This window comes from Pan troglodytes, chromosome 4, assembly GCF_028858775.2.
Source record: "Pan troglodytes isolate AG18354 chromosome 4, NHGRI_mPanTro3-v2.0_pri, whole genome shotgun sequence".
Classification (NCBI taxonomy): Eukaryota; Metazoa; Chordata; class Mammalia; order Primates; family Hominidae; genus Pan; species Pan troglodytes.
The window spans coordinates 22,289,401-22,312,793 of NC_072402.2; the positions used below are offsets into that span (position 1 = coordinate 22,289,401).

General features: G+C 36.7%; 1 protein-coding gene across 17 annotated transcripts in view; it reads left to right on the plus strand.

Moving 5' to 3' along the window:
* ARB2A (ARB2 cotranscriptional regulator A) overlaps nucleotides 1–23,393 on the plus strand; it is a 493,797-nt gene that overhangs the window by 265,121 nt on the left and 205,283 nt on the right. For all 17 annotated transcript variants that reach the window (XM_001137302.7, XM_063810257.1, XM_063810253.1 and 14 more), the window contains one exon: nucleotides 22,861–22,980. In XM_001137302.7, the coding sequence (XP_001137302.1) occupies nucleotides 22,861–22,980 (120 nt within the window). The remainder of the gene's footprint in view (nucleotides 1–22,860; nucleotides 22,981–23,393) is intronic.

The window sequence follows — 23,393 nt, forward strand, 5'->3', positions numbered from 1 at the left end:
GCCTCTTACACATGAGCAAAGAAAGTGGTTGTATGAGATAGAAACTACCCCTGCTGAAGATGCTGTGAACACTGTTGAAATGACAACAAAGGATTACAAATATTACGTAAACTTAATTGATACAAGGACAAGTTTTAGAGGATTGACTCTAACTTTGAAAGAAGTTCTACTGTGGGTAAAATGCGATCAAACAATGGTTCATACTACAGAGAAATCTTTCATGGAAGGGTGAGTCAATAAATGAGGCAAATATCGTTGTCTTATTTCAAGAAATTTCTTCCGTCACTTCAACTTTCAGCAACCACCTCCCTGATCAGTCAGCAGCCATCAACATTGAGGCAAGACCCTTCACTGACAAAAAGATTGTAGTTCAGTGAAGGTTCAGATGATCGTTAACAGTTTTTAGCAATAAAGTATTTTTAAATTAAACATGTTTTTGAAGTAATATTATAATATTAATAAGTATATTTTCAAGATGTTTTTAGTTTATGACTAAATTTTAGCAAGTATATAAATAACTTAATTACACCTTTGTGATGTAGCCCAAAAGAAATCAAATATTTATTATGTGCTGTTTGCCAGGCTTCTTATTTTGCATTTCTCCAGTCTTTGTTTTATTTTTATTATTATTATTTTTTTAGAGACATGGTCTTGCTCTGTTGCCCAGGCTGGAGTGCAGTGACACAATCATAGCTCTCTGCAGCCTGGAATTCCTGGGCTCAAGCAATTCTCCCACCTCCGCCTCCCAGTGAGCAAAGACTACAGGCACATGCCACTACACCTGGCTAATTTTTTTTTTTTTTAGAGACAGGGTCTCACTATGTTACCCACGCTGGTCTCAAACTCCTGGGCTCAGGTGATCCTCCCTACTCAGTCTCCTAAAGGGCTGGGATTACAGGCATGAGCCACCACACTGGGCCCAGCCTCCCTTTAGATAGCAGCTCTTCTCTTTGTTTCCAAAGCTTTGCTTTCCTTATCATATCAGAAAAAGATAGAACTTTAGAGGTCTCCCAGGACTCTCATGGACAAATACAGAGTTTGAACATCTAAGATGGTAAGTCAAAGTCACAAAGCTAATTAAGTAGCACTGTCTGGTTGTGTGATTGTGTGTGTGTGTGTGTGTGTCACAGAGAGAGAGAAAATATGTTCACTGGCAATTGTAAATGATCATCCCAAAGTTGCTAAATTAATCATTAATTCTTTGGAGACAGTTTACTCATTTCCTCTACAGCTATAATTATAGCTTTAGATTCAGATAGCAATACTATAAGGCATGTTTAGCTTCTGACTATACCATTTTGTCTATAGGATGTTCTAGATTGAACTGTCTGGAACACTTAATCTTACGCCCCCTCCAACACACACAGACACAGACACTCACGTTCCAAAGGTGTTTCTTTTGCCTCTCAGTCTGCTCTAGTATTCATTAAGTGGCAGTAGCCAGATCAGTCTTGGTGAGCAAGATACATGCATGTTTGTGGGCCTGTGTATATCCTGCATCCTTGCCATTATGGCTTTTTTGGTCATACTTTGATTGTGCCAGCACAAGTTAGTGATAGAGTCCAACAAATATAAACTGGCTGAGTCATTCTGCCTTCTTGGTTTTTTACTGCCTCTTCTGTGACAGATACTCTCTGATGAATGACAGCTGAGATCTTCACTTAGTATAGGCCATTACTTTCTTCAAGCTTCTAAGAAAAATCCTGGCAACATTTTGGGACCTTCTCCCAGGGTTCTTGCTAGGTTATTGTGGTAGGGAGAATAATGGCTCCAAAGATTCAAATCTTAATCCCTGGAGCCTGTATGTTAACTATATGTACTCCTAAATAGCATGTTGTTTATTATGACACATTAAGCAGTGAGCACAGACCTGGTAGTATAAGGAAAGGAAAATATTTCTACTATTAGATGAAAACTCCTAGTTGAAGATAAGCTAATAGATACTATGGATCATGATCTGACTTAAGATTCCCAAAGCACTTACAAGATCCCCCTTATAGGGATATCAGTGGACAATGTAGTTTTGAAAAACAGCTTTTCATAGTTGGAGCATCTGGAAGGCAAAATCATCAGAAATATGGCTAGAGGGAGTTTTCTGCTCTGTATTTTCTGTTTCTAAGCTTTCCATGGTCTACCTGTACCTCCTAGTTTAGTGAAAACACAACATTTTCATAAGTTGTAATAAACGTCCTCAGCTGATACTGCAGCAAAGCGTGAATGGGCAACACGAATCTCAATAGTATGTGGTTAGGAAAAGCCAAATGCAAATATAAATCCAGGTCTGGCTCATTAGGTAATTATGTCTTAAATGATAATATAGTTGTAGTGAGGGTCTTGGTGATAACAACTCTCAGCATATCTATCTTTTGAATCACACTAGTATCACCTTTCTGGTTAACTGCTGTATGTGGTGTCCAGCTGTCATCTTAGCATTTTTTTTTATTCTTCTGTTACTCTCTTAGGTTATTTCTCTTGTTTTCCATACTTCATGTCTTCCTCTTTCTTGATTTATTTCTTATTTTAAATGTCCATATCTCCCAGTTGTTTCTTTAGAAGAAGGGAATGAGATACAAATTTTTTTACTTTCTGCATTTATGTTACATTTATATTTTATGATATTTTGGCTGGGTATAGAATTCTAAATTAGAAATTATTTTCCTTTTGATTTTTTTTTTCTTTTGAGATGGAGTCTCACTCTACCCCAGGCTGGAGTGCAGTGGTCCCATCTCAGCTCACTGCAGCCTCCACCTCCTGGACTCAAACGATCCTCCTACCTCAGCCTCCCAAGTAGCTGAAACTACAGGCATGCACCACCACACCTGGCTAATTTTTGTATTGTTAGTACAGATGAAATCTCACCATGTTGGCCAGGCTGGTCTTGAACTCCTGAGTTCAAGCAGTCCACTCGCCTGGGCCTCCCAAAGTGCTGGAATTACAGGCGTGAGCCATGTGCCTGGCTTGGGCTTTTGAATTTCAGAGCTTTTTTTTTTTTTTTTTTTTTATCCTCATCTTGCTTCCTCTGTTGCTATTGAAAAGTCCGAAATTGTTCTGAATCCTAAAATTTTATTTTTCTTTCTTAAAACTTGTAGTATCTTCTTTTTGTTCCTGGGTTCTAAATTTTGCAGTGATGTACCTTTCTATACATATATATTTCATTCATTATACTGGGTACTTTAGTCACTTTAATCTATCAGCAAATGTCCTGGAAAACTTATTTTGTTGATAATTTCCTGCCTTCTATTTTTTCTGTTTTCTCATTATACAACTTTGCTTTTTGGATGATGGATCTCCTAGACTTACCTGGTTTATTACTTTTCTCTCCTATTTTTCATATCTTCTTCTGGGAGTTTTCTTTAACTTAATCATTTAACCCTTCTGTTGAATTTTTCACTTCTGCTGTTTTGCTTTTAATTTGAAAGAGCTCTTTTTATTCTTCAAATATTTCTTTTTAATAGTACCCTTGTCCAGCCTGGGTAACATAGTGAGACCCTCTCTCTACAAAGCAGTTGAAAATTAGCCAGGCATGGTGGGGCATGGTGGCACGTGTCTGTAATCCCAGCTACTCAGGAGGCTAAGGCTGGAGGATCACTTGAGCCCGGGAGGTCAAGGCTTCGCAGCGAGTTGTGATCATGCCACTGCACACCAGCCTGGGTGACAGAGTGAGACCCTGTCTCAAAAATAAATAAATAAATAAATAAGTATCCTTGTTCTACTTTTATGCATGTACTAGTATTTCTGAAGATAATAATGAAAGCGTTTTTGAAATTTTTCTCTGTCTGCAAAGTTTCTGTTTCTTTCAAGTGTCTATTTGTTCAGGACTCTATATTTTGTATTTATAGGCATTTTCCATATGTCTAATAATGTTTGGCAGTCTATTCATATTTATCAGTAGGGATTAAAAAGTAATTGGAATCTCTAAGCATCTGGGTGGGACTTAACTATGTTTGAGCTTCGCTATAATTAATCTGAGTAGTCTATTTGTTGGGAACTTTCCCCCATGCACACTCCCACCCATCTATATCTTTAGAACTTTTTGTCTTATTTAGCCTGATTTCATTTTCCAAAGAAGTCTTCCAGTCTTTTGCCTGAAGACTAAGGGTCTGACTGCCAACAGTTGGGAAGTTTAGAAGGGATGAAGGCCCGGGGGTTTGGGGGATGGTGGTGATGAAACTGGGATAGGTAACTACATTCCACATTCAGTTTGCATATGGTCACTTTATCTCTGTTTTTTCTTATGAAGCTGATGCCAACTGTTTCTGATAGCCCCATTTCAAAACCTCTCCTGTCAGGATGTGCAAAGACATTTGCCAAGCACGTGGAATGGAAGATGGGAAAATATTTCTCAAACAGCCTTATTTTAGCATGTACATGTCACTCTCCTTCAATCCCAGAGATACCTGGAATCCTGTCCCTATGCTTTGGAGGATTCTGCAGTGTAAATGGAGTTGATTCTCAGCTTTCCCACTGCCAGCTTGAGATTGGACTTTGTCAGATGTGCTAAATTAGTTACCACTCTTCTATCTGCTCTCTCTTCCAAAATGTTGTCATTTTTTTCCTTCCTTGTTCTCCTAGTCTTTGCTGATTTATGTCTATATTAAAAAAAATCTTTTACCATAGTTTTAGGGGGTTTGTGGAGATAATCCACTCAGATACGGATCTTGAATCTGCCATCCTGTGCTGGAACTGAGATCATAAGTATTTAGAGAAAGGATCAACAAACTTTTTCTTAAACTACTTTAGACTGGTAGGCCAGACTGACTCTGTCCCAATTGCTCAGCTCTACTGTTGTGAGGTGAAAGCAACCATAGATGATATATAAACAAGTGTACATGACTGTGTTCCAGTGAAATGTTATTTACAAAAACAGGCAGGCAGCTTGCAGCTCAGTTTTCTAACCCGTTACTTTCATCACCCCCAAAAAGTTTCCTCTTGTGCCCCTTTGCAGCCAATGTCTTCCTCCCATTTCCTGACCTTGCTGACCACTGACCTCCATTCTAACATTATAGTTTTGGCTTTTCTAGAATTTCCTAACAATTGAAACATATTGCATGTAGTCTTTTGTGTCTAGCTTCTTTCTCTTAGCTGTATTTTTTGTTTTAGATTAATAAATGGCAGAAAATTAATAATAGGTTTTAAGCTAGGTTCAGTGTCTCTCTTATATGATGTCAGAAGCTATTGAAGAAAAACGACACACTGAACTTTCAGAAAACAGACTCCTTCATTTTCACAGAGAAGGTGTTTTTTCATGTCAACCTGGCCCACAATACTGTTAGATACATAAGCAACACTCGCGTCCCTTTGTCTTAATGGCCTCTTGCTATTTTATTCATTACTATAAAGAATAGCAATACTCGTTATGCCTGCATGGAGAGAAGAATATTAAATGTGTTTTAACAGGGTTATATAAAGTGATTAAGATTACACATATGAACTCAGACTACCTAGGTTTGAATTCTGGCTCTGCCAAATAATTAGTTTCCTAATCATTCTTTACCTGTTCATCTGATTATGGGGATAATAATGGTACCTAATTCATAGGATTAAATGACATAAATAATTGTCCTTCAGTATCCATAGGGAACTGGTTTCAGGACAGCCCCTCCTTCACGCCTCAGATACCAAAATCCACAGATGCTCAAGTCACCTATATAAAATGGCATAGTATTTGCATGTAGCCTATACACATCCTCCCATAGACTTTAAATCATCTCTGGATTACTTTACTACCTAATATATTGTAAATGCTATGTAAATAGTTGTTAATAGTGTATTATTTAAGGAATGATAACAAGAAAATAAAGTCTGGCCATGTTGGGTATATATGCTACCATTCTTTCTTTTTCTAAAATATTTTCAAAAATATTTTTGATCATTGGTTGCTTGAATCCGCTAATGCAGAACCGACAGATAAGGAGAGTTGACTGTTTTAAGATCAGTACATGTCACAGTATGTGCTGCAGAGGCATTTTCAGTTAACATTATTATGCTTGCATTGTAGATTACACTAAAAGAAAAGACCTAAATTTTATTAAAGTGAGTAGGATCATCAATGTTTACTTTGATGGACATTCCCAGGAGTACAGTGGAGCCCAGTTTTGGAATCTAAGAATCCTACCAGTTCTATATGCCTCCTATTTTAGGTCACACCCATTTTGTGGCAGTATGGCCCAATCACAAAGTATTTGTCACCCTGTCTGTAAATAATGGGCCATAATTACTTGTTTAGTCTTTAATACATATGATTTAAAAGGATAGTTAGTATAGCATAGAAGTTCAAACACTAGAACCACACAGACTGGCTTGCAATCACACTGGTTTTATGACCTTGATCAAATTAATTAATTAATTAATCTCTGTAAATGCTATATTCAGAGTGTCTGCATCATAAAATCTAATGTAAAGACCAAATGAGAGAAAGCATGTAGCCAGTTCAAGTGTCTAGTGTCCAAGACAAGAGATGGTGATAGTGTTAGGGTAGTAAGAATAGAAGTAGAGATAAGTTTATGAATTCTAGAAATATGTCAAAGGATAAGTTAAATTGGATACATATGGGTGATAGAAGAGGAGGAAGATGTCAAGGGTGACTTCCAGATTTTTGGCTTGAAAAAAACAGGTGGGTGGAGTTACCACTTAACAAGTTGGGAAAGAATAGACATTGTGGTGTTGGGAATCCAATTCAGAGTTTACTTTTGGACATGGTAAATGTGAAATATCTGCTAAATTCAAATATTTTAATATGGTTCTGAATACTTATCGTTTGTCAGCTATATTCACTACAGATGTCTTCTGTGCATAACCATTTATAATTTTATTAATGTAGCCATATTGACCAGTAATGTAGCCTTGAATCTGTCTTCAAGACTGAGTGCTGTCAGAAATCAAGAAATTCTTTGAAACTAGTGAGAACAAAGATACAACATACCTGAATTTCTGGGACACCGCTAAGGCAGTGTTAAGAGAGAATTTTATAGCACTAAATACCCACATCAAAAAGTTAAAAAGATATCAAATTAACCTAACCTCGAGAAACTAGAGAAGCAGGAGCAAATCTACCTCAAAGAAGACAAGAAATAACCAAAATCAGAGCTGAACTGAAGGAAATTGAGACATGAAAAACCATACAAATGATCAATGAATCATAGAATTGGTTTGGTGAAAAAATTAATAACATAGACTGCTAGTTAGCCTGATAATGAAAATAAGAGAGAAGATCCAAATAAATATAATCAGAAATGACAGAGGGGACATTACCCCCAACCCCACAAAAATACAAAACACTGTCAGAGACTACTATTAACACCTGTATGCACACAAACTAGCAAACCTGGAAGAAATGGATAAATTCCTGGACATATACAACCTCCCAAGACTGAACCAGGAAGAAATTGAATCCTCGAACAGACCAATAATGAGTTCCAAAATTGAATCAGTAGTAAAAAGCCTATCAACCAAAAAAAAAAAAAAAAAAAAAAGCCCAGGACCGGAATGATCTACAGCCAAATTCTATCAGGTGTATAAAGAAGAGCTGCTACCATTCCTACTTAAACTGTTCCAAAAAAATTGATGAGGAAGGACTTTACCCTAACCCATTCTATAAGGCCAGCATCATCCTGATACCAAAACCTGGCAGAGACACAACAAAAAAATTCAAGCCAATATCCTTAATGAACATAGATGCAAAAATCCTCAACTAGCAAACCAAATCCAGCAGCACATCAAAAAGCTAATCCACCACAATCAAGTAGGCATCATCCCTAGAACATAAGATTGGTTCAACATATGCAAATCAATGGATGTGATTAATCACATGAAACTAAAGACAAAACCACATGCTTACCTTAGTAGATGCGGAAAAGGCTTTCAATAAAATTCAACATTTTTAATGTTAAAAATCCTCAATAAACTAGGCATTGAAGGAACATACTTCAAAGTAATTGGAGCCATCTATGACAAACCCACAGCCAACATAATACTGAATGGGCAAAAGCTGGAAGCATTCCCCTTGAAAACTGGAACATGACAGGGATGCTCTCTCTCACCACTCCTATTCAACATAGTATTGGAAGTCCTGGCCAGAGTAATCAGGCAAGAGAAGGAAATAAAAGGCACCCAAATAGGAAGAGAGGAAGTCAAACTATCCCTGTGTGCAGATGACATGATTCTATACCACCCCATAGTTTCTGCCCAAAAGCTCCTTGATCTGATAAACAATTTCTGCAAAGTTTCAGAATATAAAATCAATGTACAAACACAAGTAACATTCCTATACACCAAACAACAGTCAAGCTGAGAGCCAAATCAGGAACACAGTCCTATTCACAGTTGCCACAAAAAAGAATAAAATATCTAAGAATATGACTAACCAGGGAAGTAAAAGGTCTCCCCAATGAGAATTACAATACACTGCTCAAAGAAATCAAAGATGACTCAAACAGATGGAAAAACATTGCTTACTCATGGATAGGAAGAATCAATGTAATTAAAATGGCCATACTGCCCAAAGCAATTTACAGATTCAATGCTGTTCCTATCAAACGACCAATGAGATTCTTCACAGAATTAGAAAAAACTTTTTTTTGAGACAGAGTCTTGCACTGTCACAGAAAAAACTATTTTAAAAAATTCACATGGAACCAAAACAGGGCCTGAATAGCCAAGGCACTCATAAGCAAACAGAACAAAGGTGGTGGTATCACATTACCACTTCAAATTCTACTGCAAGGCTATAGTAACCAAAACAGCATGGTATTGATACAAAAACAGATACATATACCAATGGAATAGAATAGAGAGCCCAGAAATAATGCCACACACCTGCAACTGTCTGATCTTCTACAAAGCCTACAGAAACAAGCAATGGGGAAAGGACTACCTATTCAATAAATGGTGCTGGGATAACTAGCTAGCCATATGCAGAAGATTGAAATTGGACAGACATCATATACACAGATCAATTTAAGATGGATTAAAGACTTAAATATAAAACTTAAAACTATAAAAACCCTTCAGGAAAACCTAGGATATACCATCCTGGACATAGAACCTGGCAAAGATTTCAAGACAAAGACACCAAAAGCAATCGCAACAAAAGCAAAAATTGACAAGTGGGACCTAATCAAACTAAAGATCTCTGCACAGCAAAATAAACTATCAAAAGAGTAAACAGACAATCTATAGAATAGGAAAAATATTTGCTTACTATGCATCTGACAAAGGTTTAATATCCAAAATCTATAAGGAACTTAAACAAATTTATAAGCAAAAAACAAACATCCCCATTAAAATGTGGGCAGAGTACATGAACACTTTTCAAAAGAAGCCATACATGTGGCCAACAAGCATACGAAAAAATGCACAGCATCAGTAATCATTAGAGAAATGAAAGTCAAAACCACTCTGAGATGCCATCTCACAGCAGCCAGAATGGCCTTTATTAAAAAGTCAAAAAATAACAGATGCTGGTGAGATTGGGGAGAAAAGGGAACACTTATACACTGTTGGTGGGAGTGCAAATTAGTTCAGCCTTTCTGGAAAGCAGTGTGCTTTCAAAAAATGGCAATTCTAAGTTTCAAAAAAACTTAGAATTGCCATTCAACCCAGCAATCTAGTGGGATTTATTTTTATGGTGGAATGTATTATATTCCTTTGGGTATATTGGATATATAAATCATTCTACTATAAAGACACATGTATTTGTTTGTTCATTGCAGCACTATTCGTTGCAGTAGCAAAGACGTGGAATCAATCTAAATGCTCATCAGTGGTAGACTGCAGAAGGAAAATTTAGCACATATACACCGTGGAATACTACACAGCCATTGAAAAAGAATGAGATCATGTCCTTTGCAGCAACATGGATGGAGCTGGAGATCATTATCTGGAGCAAACTAATGCAGGAACAGAAAACCAAATACCATATGTTCTCACCTATAAGTGAGAGCTAAACAATGAGAACACGTGGACACAAAAAGGGCCTACTTGAGGGTGGAGTGGGAGGAGGGAGAGGATTTTTAAACATACCTATTGGGTACTATACTTATTGCCTAGGTGACTAAATAATCTGTACACCAAACCCCACAACACATAGTTTACCTATATAACGATCCTTTGCTTGTGTCTCTAAACCTAAAATAAAACTTAAAAAAAGATTGAGTGCTGCAAATAATATCTTGACACCTAAAAGGTAGAAACAAATTGATAGTCTCAAGGTATCTCCAGCTTATAGACTTTTTTTTTGTCTATTTTCATTATGTTTAAAGTTGAATCTTGTGAAATTGCCATTTTTCAAGGTCCAAAATTTCTAATACTGGTAACTTATATGGTTCAATTTAATATTTTGGGACTGAATAATGTCCTTCAATTTTGAATATGTTTTTAGTATATGCATGTTATAGTGTTACTTTTATGCATCCAGTATACACCTAGTACTTTAATCATCATTAAATACAAATGCATACAATTTGTAAAAAAGCATACATTTAAAATATGCCAAAATGAAGAAAACATTTTAATCTAAATTATTTAATTGGATAAAATAAAATTACATCTCATGTGACAAGGTAAAATATGTTTTACATATAACTGTTCTTTTAGATGTTCTGTTCTATATTAATGCACAATTTATACTCAGTTAATATACAAAAGAGTTAAATAACAAAATCATCCAAAAGTTTAAAGCTTTAAAGCTAAAGCATAAAATTTCCTTGTGTGTGTCTTTCTGGATTAGAGCCATATCTGTGTTCCGTTTCTTCTGGAAGGATACTCCACTGGCCAATTGCTGAAAATAAGAATTTTCTTTTGGCCCGGCATGGTGGCTCACGCCTGTAATCCTAGCACTTTGGGAGGCCGAGGTGGGCGGATCATGAGGTCAGGAGATCGAGACCATCCTGGCTAACACGGTGAAACCCCATCTCTACTAAAAACACAAAAAATTAGCCGGGCGTGGTGGGGGGCGCCTGTGGTCCCAGCTACTCGGGAGGCTGAGGCAGGAGAATGGCGCAAACCTGGGAGGCGGAGTTTGCAGTGAGCAGAGATTGCACCACTGCACTCCAGCCTGGGCGACAGAGCGAGACTCCGTCAAAAAGAAAAAAAAAATTTTCTTTCATCTTATCCTTGTGGATTGGTTGAGTACAAGATGGTAACTTACATTTTTGCATCCTCCATCCAGCAGACTAGACTATCTACCTTCCATTTGGATTTTATTGAGCCATACTTTTCCCAGTGGAAAGCCTTAACTTTTTAGAAGAAAGAATTTCATTTTGTAAATTTTGTCATAAAACAGGTGTAGATTTTATATTAGTGTAATTTCTCCAGTTGATATCACCAATGTAAATAGCAAATCAGTGGCAATACTAAGGGCCGCTGGTAGAGTGTGAAGTGTGTGTGTGTGTGTATGTACACATACATACTTATATACATATTTATATGACGTGGACATAACTGAAATTAGTGACATAGGTATGTGCTGAAGTCACAAAGGTTAGATTTGATTATTAAAAGATATTTTGTTAATAGATATGATTACCAGTATAATCACAGAAAGATTTATATGAAGTAAAAAACCTTGAATTTTTGACTTTAAAATTGGACATTTAAAAAACCTTTACATCCATTAAATTTTCAGTTTACTTTTTCTAAAATCAATTGTAAGTTTAAAGTGTATATTATAGGAGTACTTACTTTTTATAACTTTGTAGCAACAGGTTAGCTGAAGAAAAATCTGTCAAATTTGGCAATGGTTCAGAAAATATGTGAACCTGTCACTGTAAGCAGTCTCAAAGGGAGAAATGCATTACAGGAGCTAATTAACCTTAGAAAATAATTACACAAATATGCAAATGTTGTTTAGATAATTCCATGTGCTATCAGCTCAGGTAGTCCATCATAAATGCAGACCTTGCAATGCCTAGGTAGTAGAATCTGGCATAGTTGATAAGGCTTTGGTTACTGCATCACTTCTGTTTGGCATTTAAGGATTAATGATGGCAAGAGTACATTAGGAAATTCCACCTGTATTCTGAATGTAGCAGAATTCTAGTGTAAATATCCTATGCACTCTGCCACCAGCAAATACTAATTAATGGATTTAGTTCTTTTCATGCACTTTGTACATTAGCATATTCTAAAATCATCGAGTTTAAATCAAGTTGCTCAATACAAAATGCACTCTAATGTGAAATTCATGGGGAAGCCTGTGGAATAGATTTAGTATGTTTGCATTTCTGTAATTGAAGCGTATTAGAAAGCCTTTCCTATTGAATCTGTTTAGTCTCAAAATACACTGCTGATAATATACACTCTCTGGATTGTAGTCACAATATATAAATATATAATGATTGTAGACACAATGTGGACTGTGGGTTGGAATGACACAAATTTGCGTTGGAATAGCATCATCACATTTATAAAATTGGGATTTTAGTATGTATTATTAGTAATGTAATATTCCAGAAATACATATACATATATATTTAAAACTAATCTAAGTTTATTAATTTCTATGTTTAACATTTGTAGAAGGCTGCAAATATTTGGCAGAATTTGTTAAATCCAAAAATGATGGGAATCTAGCTTTCTTAAACACTGTATATAGTAAAAAGCCTTAATTTTGTGGCAGCCTTGGGAAGTAACACATATGAAAGTTGAGTTTTTTATAACTAAGGCTTATCTCCCTTATATTTTGTTTTGTAAAGTAATATTTTGAATAAAACTATTTAATTGTGTGTCACTAGTCTTTCAGAAATCGAGTTCATATAACATCATTAGCCTTCTTGAAATGACCCAGTGTCACTGTCGTGCTTGTCAGTTATTGTGCTTTGAATATGGCACTGCCCTTAAGTTGCTCATAACAATACTTATGGTCTCACACTAGGTGCTACATGTGCTCTCCTAATTTTTCTGGTTTTCCCATTTCTTCAGTTAGTAGCAAACTTTCAACTATCACTTATTACTCTTTCTTCTTCTTACCCTTAAACCTATTTGAAACAACCTTTCTCATTTGCTGGTTGGAAATGCTCAGTGGGTTCAGATGATATATTTGGTGTACACATGTTTTTGTGTCAAATGGGACCTAAACATTGTTTACTCATGGCCGTGAAGATGGCAGCAAAGACATTAGGGACTACCAAAGGTGGGAGAGAAGTAGGGGGCAAGGGTTAAAATACTAACTGTTGAATACTACACTCACTACCTGGATGATGGGATCATTCCTATCTCAAACCTCAGCACTATACAATATACTCATGTATCAAACTTGCACATGTACTCTCTGAATCTCAAATAAAAGTTAAAATTATTTTTAAAAAGATTCGAAGGTGTAAAAACCCTGCTCAGATGATAATTCGCCCTAAGAAGACATCAGTAATTACTAAGTGGTATTCTGATTTTCCTGTTGTTTACTTGTTTAGTATAAAAAGCATGTACTTTGTAGAAATTCTGGCCATTCAGAAAAGTGTGAAGAAACTAAAAATAGAAAACTACTCATATTCCAACCATCAATAGACAGCTCAACTGCTTTTAGTGTTTTATTTGATTTATTCTTTTGAAAAGTCTTTTTCAGGCTTTTTTTATATGATAAAAATTACACTACATATCAGATAAGCTGCATGTATTATAAACTCATAGAATAGCTACATAATATTTCATTGAACAGATAAACTATTAGTTATATTTTCATTATTGGATACTTACGCTTTATCCAAAGTTTTGCTTTTATAAATGAGACAGTGATGAATATCTTTGACCACCAATCTTTTGCCACATTCCAGATTATTAGAAGCTGGATTCCTGAAATGAAGTTTAAATACTCATTTGTTTTCATTTTTGAAATGTACTCCAAAATATTTTGTCCATAGTGTCATTGCCAATAACACTAGCATTGTTAATTATTGTCGAATGCCTGTAGCATGCCTTGTATTTATAGTTTGAATTAAAAAGATAATCTATTTTCAAGTTGGTTATATTCTAGAAGGAAGGAAAAGCGACTTGACATTAAACAAATAGAGTAGAGAAGAACCAATGAAATGGTATAGGATTCAAATTAAGCTACCATGGCTGATGGTAGAGCTGGCAGGTAATCCTGAGCCACCAATATTTTGCAGTTGTTTTAAACATAGGCATGATAATACATGTAAATAGTTATAAATACTTTATATATATTTCTTGTAAGACATTGTAGTAAATAACTAGTTCTATTTCTGCATGAGATTCTGACCTTCAGTTGACTTTCTGGCTCTTCCCCCTGGAAGCCTGATATAGTGGTGTGTTAGGTTGAGTTTCCCAGATAATAAATTTTGAAATGGAAGTTTACATGCAGGAAGATTGTTGAGGAGTCCTCTTGGGATCAGCACTTGTAGGGGAGTAAAAAAAAGTAGAATTGGACAGGAGTTGAACTGCAGTGTAGTCACAACAAAGCCCTCAGCTAACCCCATGGTAGTCTCTGGATCTGAGATGACTTTTCAAAGATGTTCTGCCGTAGGCAAGCGACCAGGGGTAGGACTGTAACCTTAAGCAAGGTTGCTTTTTGGCTAAGGGCAATTTCTAGAGAGTGCCTCACCTAAGGCCAGCACTCCCACAGCTAAGGAAATGAATGACTTATAACTGAAGGGATTCTGGGCAGCACATCATAGCATTCACTCTTAAGTGGATGGTGACTAGACAATATTGCCTGTGGTAGAAAATGACCCCTAATTGGTAAACTCCATCAGGATTAGTAGTAATCAGAACATGGTATACCATAGCTTTGATCTTCCCTAAGAGTAGTAACTCTTAGAATTGAGCATGTCTCTTATGGGATGGGATCCTGAAAGCCATACCTATGGAGTTATTGCAAAGATATTGGCTTCTGTGGGGTATAAGATTTTTAAGCCAGGATAACTCCTGCATCTGCTCAAGGTGAGCCTGATTCCCTCACTCCTAAGTTAACACGCCATATTCCAAAGATAGTAAATCCTCGGAGGTTCTGGGGGTTGCCACAAGAACTGCTGCAAGGCTCCCACTAAAAAGTAGTGTCTGGTGCTGCCCTGCTAGCAAGGTTGATTCCTTTTCTATATCTTTTTTAGTCAATGGATATCAAGTGTGGCCCAGAATAGTCTCATGAGTTTGATGGTTTAGTTGAGCCTATAAAAGACCCCCTTGTGGATATTGTAGACATTTTTCAGTTGGGTCTCACTTTTTAGAATGTTTGGTTTAAAAGTCTAAAGCTAAAATCTGTAATTTCAGCTTGACCTTAGTCAAGCTGAAGATATTTAAGTACTTGAAGCCCATGGAAACATGAAGTTTCTCTTTCCTACTGCTAACAGGCCATTAACAGATATTATCTCCACCGACTGTGGAGGAAAAGACTAAGCTGTAATACTATTCTCTGTAAGCAGTAGAAACAACTGTTGGTTCTTAGCTCCCTTTAGTCATGGATGGGTCTGGCCGGCACTTTCCCTCAAATCCTGTGACTCACAAAATTTTGCTCATTTTTCTTTTATGATGATTCATTCTATCCCTTTCTTTCCATTCACTCTGCTACCACCCTGAGGAGTATTATGGTCTTTATCATCTCACATATGTGGATTACTGAACTACTCCTTGCTTTTAGGCTTTGTGTAATCTGGGCTGCATTGCCTGTCTCATCCCAGACTGAGTTGCATGACTGAGTTTTGTCTAGGGCCTTCAGACTATTAGTGTGTAATCCAGATTTGCCTGGAGCATAAGATCCCTGGAAATAGATAGTGAGAGGGGAAGCTAGAAAGATAGTTTTAGAGAAGATGTTGGCTAAAGAGTTCCGGTTACTTTGTAGGCAAAATCATTTCAGTAAATGACTTTTTTTTTTTTTAGCAGCGGAGTGGCTCGATCAGAGCAAGGCTTCAAAAAGATTGATCTGGCAACAGAGTAAAGGGAAAGACTAGAAAAAGGTTCCCCAAACCCCGGGTCACAGATGGGTACCAGTCCATGGCCTGTTAGGAACTGGGCTGAACAGGAGGTGAGCAGCAGGCAAGCAAGCCAAAGCTTCATCTGTATTTACAGCTGCTCCCCATTGCTCGCATTACCACCTGAGCTCCACCTCCTATCAGATCAGCTGCAGTATTAGATTCTTATAAAAGCATGAACCCTATTGTGAACTGTGCATGTGAGGGATCTAGGTTGTGCGCTCCTTATGAGAATCTAATGCCTGATGATCTGTCACTGTCTCTCATCACCCCCAGAGAGGACCACCTAGTTGCAGGAAAACAAGCTCAGAGCTCCCACTGATTCTAAATTATGGTTAGTTGTATAATTATGTCATTATATATTACAATAGAAATAAAGTGCACAATAAACGTAATGCACCTGAATCATCCCAAAATCATCCTCTCCACTCTGTCTGTGGAAAACTGTCTTCCACAAAACTGGTCCCTGATGTCAAAAAGGTTGGGGACTGCTGGACTAGAAAAATTGAGACTAAAGTCTGTTGTAAGAAAACCTAAACAGTGGTGGGACTGGAAAGAATGAGACAAATAGGATCCCAACAGTATACAGGAAGAATTAGTGACTGAGAAGACAGCAGGGAGAACCTCACTGAGGTCAGATAGTATGGATTTATAATGGCCCGTCAACCTTGGTTTCAGGACAGTCCAACAGGATCAGAGGAGGTAATACTCCTCACACACTACTGCTTCTGAAGTCTTTATGTGTTAATACCTCTAACTTATTAAAGGCCAGGATCATGGCATACTTATCATTCTTCCATCTCCACTTCCAGCACAGAGCTTAATGGGGACAGAGTTATCTAATTGTGTGTGTGTGTATATATATATATATATATATATATATATATATATATATATATATATACACACACACATATATATACATATAAATATATATACACACACATATGTAATCCTGTCCATATATGGATTATTTAGGACCATCTCAGGTATTTAAGATGGTTAGTTATGCCAACCATCAATAGGTGGAAACTCTGGTAACTTTCCTATTTTGTTTTCATATTTCTTGCATTGTGAGCTATAACTAGGGTGATGAGGTGTTCAGTATTTTTCTGTATAGTTCCAATTTAGACCTGTTTTCCACTACAATTACTGATAATATCTTTCTTCACTCTCAAAAGTTTGAACAACAAATTGTATAGTCACTCCAGATATGTCTACAGAAAAGTGCTAAATATGTATGGTTAGTTTACATAATAACTATAAAGAACACACTTGTATAACTATCAAAGCAGACAAGAAATGGAATGCTGGCAGCCACTAAAAGTCAATTTCTTAGTCACAACTTCATTCCCTTCCTTAAAGTTAACCACTATCCTCATTTTTATGTTAACCATTTTCTTACTTTTTAAACTAATGAAAGATAAATTATCAAAGCCTAAAATCCCTATAAGGTTTTCCTTCCAACTGTTGTATTCATTCTTCTGTGTGGGTAATTTCATATTTATGTTACTAAGAAATGACTTTGGAAGTATGTTTGTATTTTAATATATGACTACAAGGTTGTAGGTAATCAGCCTGAAGATAAACGTTGTGGTTTTGTTATTCATTTATTACACTAAGATTTAATGAACAAGAAGACATAGTTCTTGGCCTCAAGAATTTGATAATCTAACTAGTAATTACAATACAGCTCCTCAGTGCAATAATAGGAAGCATGCACAAGATGATGTTAGAAGACATTACCTAATCCTTGGGAAAAATAGGGTTGACTTTCCAGAGGAAATGATATCTCATTTCAGTACTGAAGACAAGTAGGGAGTATGCAGTAGAAGGTGGTATGGGAAGTGAAGGCAGAGCACAAAGATCACTATCTGGACAAATGCAGTAACCCATAGGCAAGAAAAATAGGGCACAATTAGGTTACTTCGAGTTGCTCCCTACAACTGGAACACAGAGACTGTTCTGTGTGTCTTCTCAGGGGGAAAAGGGATGTGTTTGGGGTCAAGGTATTTTGTAGGGCAGTGGTGAAAGATATAGTTCAATACACAGTGCTAGATCATAAAGGGCCTTGAATGTCATACTGAGGAGTCTGAACTTTATAAACGGCCTTGAATGTCATATTAAGGAGTTTGAGGGCCAGGCGCAGTGGCTCATGCCTGTAATCCCAGCACTTTGGGAGGCCGGAGTGGGCAAATCACCTAAGGTCAGGAGTTCAAGACCAGCCAAGCCAACATGGTGAAACCCCATCTCTACTGAAAATACAAAAATTAGCCAGGTGTGGTGGCATGCACCTGTAACCCCAGCTACTTGGGAGGCTGAGGCAGGAAAATCACTTGAACCTGGGAAGCAGAGTTTGCAGTGAGCCAAGATTGCACCACCACACTCCTATGCAGGCAACAGAGCAGGACTCCGTCTCAAAAAATAAAAAAATAAATATAGGAGTTTGAACTTAATTCTGGGGACAGTGAGAAAATAGGAGGATTCTAAGCAGGGAGTGAGTAACTTGGCAACATGATCATATTTGCATTCTTGACAGGTTATTCTCACTACAGAATTAAAACATGTAAATGGTCAATCCTACAGGTCACTACTAGGCTAGGCTAGAGATTGTTGAAGCTAGGCTAGAGATTGTTGTGGTCATCCACTTGTGAAATGATGGTGGCTTGAGCTAAACCAGATTAAATGAAAGAAAAGTAGATGGATTTGAGAGACGGTGGCAGGATCAATAGAATTTTAGTGACTGATTATGTGAGGAATTTGGGAGAAAGAGAAATAACAGATGAAAATCACAAGCATTCTTATACACCAATAACAGACAAACGAGAGCCAAATCATGAGTGAACTCCCATTCACAATTGCTTCAAAGAGAATAAAATACCTAGCAATCCAACTTACAAGGGATGTGAAGGACCTCTTCAAGGAGAACTGCAAACCACTGCTCACTGAAATGAAAGAGGATACAAACAAATGGAAGAACATTCCATGCTCATGGGTAGGAAGAATCAATATCATGAAAGTGGCCATACTGCCCAAGGTAATTTATAGATTCAATGCCATCCCCATCAAGCTACCAATGACTTTCTTCACAGAGTTGGAAAAAAACTACTTTAAAGTTCATATGGAACCAAAAAAGAGCCCACATCGCCAAGTCAATCCTATGCCAAAAGAACAAAGCTGGAGGCATCACACTACCTGACTTCAAACTATACTACAAGGCTACAGTAACCGAAACAGCATGGTACTGGTACCAAAACAGAGATCAATGGAACAGAACAGAGCCCTCAGAAATAACGCCGCATGCCTACAACTATCTGATCTTTGACAAACCTGAGAAAAACAAGCAATGGGGAAAGGATTCCCTATTTAATAAATGGTGCTGGGAAAACTGGCTAGCCATATGTAGAAAGCTGAAACTGGATCCGTTCCTTACACCTTATACAAAAATTAATTCAAGATGGATTAAAGACTTAAATGTTAGACCTAAAACCATAAAAACCCTAGAAGAAAACCTAGGCATTACCATTCAGGACATAGGCATGGGCAAGGACTTCATGTCTAAAACACCAAAAGCAATGGCAACAAAAGCCAAAATTGACAAATGGGATCTAATTAAACTAAAGAGCTTCTGCACAGCAAAAGAAACTACCATCAGAGTCAACAGGCGACCTACAGAATGGAGGAAATGTTTTGCAATCTACTCATCTGACAAAGGGCTAATATCCAGAATCTACAATGAACTCCAACAAATTTACAAGAAAAAAAAAACAACCCCATCAAAAAGTGGGCAAAGGATATGAACAGACACTTCTCAAAAGAAGACATTTATGCAGCCAAAAGACACATGAAAAAATGCTCATCATCACTGGCCATCAGAGAAATGCAAATCAAAACCACAATGAGATACCATCTTACACCAGTTAAAATGGTGATCATTAAAAAGTCAGGAAACAACAGGTGCTGGAGAGGATGTGGAGAAATAGGAACACTTTTACACTGTTGGTGGGACTGTAAACTAGTTCAACCATTGTGGAAGTCAGTGTGGTGATCCCTCAGAGATCTAGAACTAGAAATACCATTTGACCCAGCCATCCCATTACTGGGTGTATACCCAAAGGATTATAAATCATGCTGCTATAAAGACACATGCACTTGTATGTTTATTGTGGCACTATTCACAATAGCAAAGACTTGGAACCAACCCAAATGTCCAACAATGATAGACCGGATTTAAAAAATGTGGCACATATACACCATGGAATACTATGCAGCCGTAAAAAATGATGAGTTCATGTCCTTTGTAGGGACATGGATGAAGCTAGAAATCATCATTCTTAGCAAACTATCACAAGGACAAAAAACCAAACACCGCATGTTCTCACTCATAGTTGGGAATTGAACAATGAGAACACATGGACACAGGGAGGGGAACTTCACACTCTGGGGCCTGTTGTGGGGTGGGGGGATCGGGGAGGGATAGCATTAGGAGATATACCTAATGTTAAATGACGAGTTAATGAGTGCAGCACACCAACATGGCACATGTATTCATATGTAACAGACCTGCACATTGTGCACATGTACCCTAAAACTTAAAGTATAATAAAAAAAATTTAAAAAACATTTTAAAAGGAAAAAAGTTGACTCTCAGATTTCAGCTGGATATGGGGAGCTTAGACAGATTTGTAGAGGTTCTTACTACAGTGTTGGATTGGTTGAGTTTGACATGTCTGTGGTACATACAGAAGGAAATGACCATTAAATAGTTGGCTTTGTGGCTCTGGAGAGAAATTTAGGACAGATAGACATAGAACTAACTTCTAGATGGCAAGTGATGCCATGCATGTGGGGACCTTAATAATTTATTACAAAATTTCTAAAAAGGAAAATGTGATTGTGTGCATTGTCTAATATCCATGACATTCTTAGGAAATGAGTCTTTTAGTGTTCAAGCTTCTAAGAAATATTCATACAAAACATTTTCTTGAGGTTTCAGTTCTTCACAATTTGCTTTTTGATCAGTATTATTTCACATTTTAGTTTGTTTTTGTTTTTCACATTATCCAGGTTTTGGCTTTAACCACAATATGTCAGCCATAGAAATAAACAGCAAAATGAAGTTATTACATAACTTTTGCAACTTAAGTGACATACATTTATTTGGGTTTAGCAAGTTAGGAAAAATGTAAAAGGCCTAGGTTTATATATTTAGGTTTTTTTCCCAATTCCAAAAATCTGTATAGAAAATGCTTTTAGAAAAAAATGTATATATATATTTTGATAATTTCAACAGAAAATATTTATTATTCATTTTTCCTTATTTTTAGCTTACAGAGATACTTAAAATCTTATAAATAAAATAATTTAGATATATATATTAAATATTTTCACATCTAACTATGGGAATGTAAATACATTTTTTAGTATTACATTGTTTTATCAAAAGATCAGTATAACTTTCTGCTATATAATTCTAATGTGCTCACTGATTTTTGAAGAGCCTTCAAAAAGTTCATGGAAAATGCATATTATGAAAAATCCATGCATGGATTTCATTTTTATTGCACCAAAATAAACTCTTACTAACTTGCTATGACATGCCTGGAGAGGATCTCATTCAAGGCACTAAGAAATACAGGACATCAGTTTGAAAAGAGCACCTGTCAGAGCAACATGAATTCTGCTAAAATTGAAGCAAGAACAAGCATCAAATTTATAGTGAAGCTTGGGTGGAAGAATGGTAAAATCATTGATGCTTTTCAAAAAGTTTATGGGGACAGTCTCCCAAACAAATCAGTAGTTTACAAATGGCTAACTCATTTGAAGAACGGACAGAACATTGTTGAAGATGAAGCTCATAGCAGCTGACCATCTGCATCAATTTAGGAGAAAAAAAATTATCTTGTTTGTGCCCTAATTGATGAGATAAGTGATGAACAACAGAAACAATAGCTGACATATAGACATCTCAATTGATTCCACCTACACAATTCTGACTGAAAAATTTAAGGTGAAAAAACTTTGCACTCAATGTCTACCAAAACTGTTGCACCCAGATCAGCTGCAGACAAGAACAGATATTTCAATTGACATTTTTAACAATTTGGATCAAAATAAACATTTCTTTGAAGAATTACAACGGGAGATGAAACATGGCTTTACCAGTACAATCCTGAAGACAAAGCACAATCAAAGCAATGGCTACCAAGAGATGGAAGTGGTCCAGTCAAAACAAAATCTGACTGGTCAAGATCAAAGGTTCTGGCAACAGTTTGGGGGGATGCCCAAGGCATTTTGCTTACTGACTTTCTAGAGGGCCAAAGAACAATAGCATCTGTTTATTATGAAAGTGTTTTGAGAAATTTAGCGAAAGCTTTAGCAGAAAAATGCCTGGGAAAGCTTCATCAGAGAGTTCTCAACCACAAGAATATCCTGCTCATTCCTCTCATCAAACAAGGGTAATTTTGCAGGAGTTTCTCTGGGAAATCATTAGGCATCCACGTTGCAGTCCTGATTTGGCTCCTTCTGACTTGTAGTTTTCTAATCTTAAAAAATGTTTAAGGGCATCACTTTTCTTCAGTTAATAATGTAAAAAAGACTGCATTGACATGGTTAAATTACCAGGACCCGGAGTTCTTTAGGAGCCTACTAAAAGGCATGTATCACCACTTACAAAAGTTTCTTGACCTTCATGAAATGTTCAGAAATAAAGTGTTTTTTTTAATTTTTATCTTTTAATTCTATTTTTTTACAAACTTTTTGAAGTCCTCTCATATTCTCTAATTTGAATTTTCAATGTAGTTCTTTTATATTATTTTTATTTTGAATGAGCTATAACCATTGTATTTCATATGCTGTGTATACAAGCATATAATTTAATTGTTGTTTGCTATGATAATAATTAGGTATAATATGTAATATATGACATTTGTTTCCCTTATAGGAAAATGGTTCTCCTGAAGAACATGCAGTCTATGTTTGGGATCATTTCATAGCTCAGGCTGCTGCTGAGAATGTGTTTTTCGTTGCTCACAGCTATGGAGGACTTGCTTTTGTTGAACTGGTAAGTGCTTATTTCACTCTCTGTACTTCCAGTCTCCTTGTAGGTTTATCCCCTCTCCTTTCTTTCTGTTGGTATCAATACTCTTTAAGTTATGTTATAAAGAAGGAAAATAACATATTTTGAGTAAATAATTTTATGATGTTTGAAAATAGTTTATTAATTTACTTATTTATTTTATTAATATTATTATTATTTTTTGAGACAGAGTCTCTGTCGCCAGGCTAGAGGGCAGTGGCACCATCTCAGCTCGCTGCAACCTCTGACTCCCTGGTTCAGGCTATTCTCCTGCCTCAGCCTCCCAAGTAGCTGGGACTACAGGCATGCACCACCATGCTCAGCTAATTTTTATATTTTTAGTAGAGACGGGGTTTCACCATGTTGGCCAGGATGTTCTCAATCTCCTGACCTCGTGG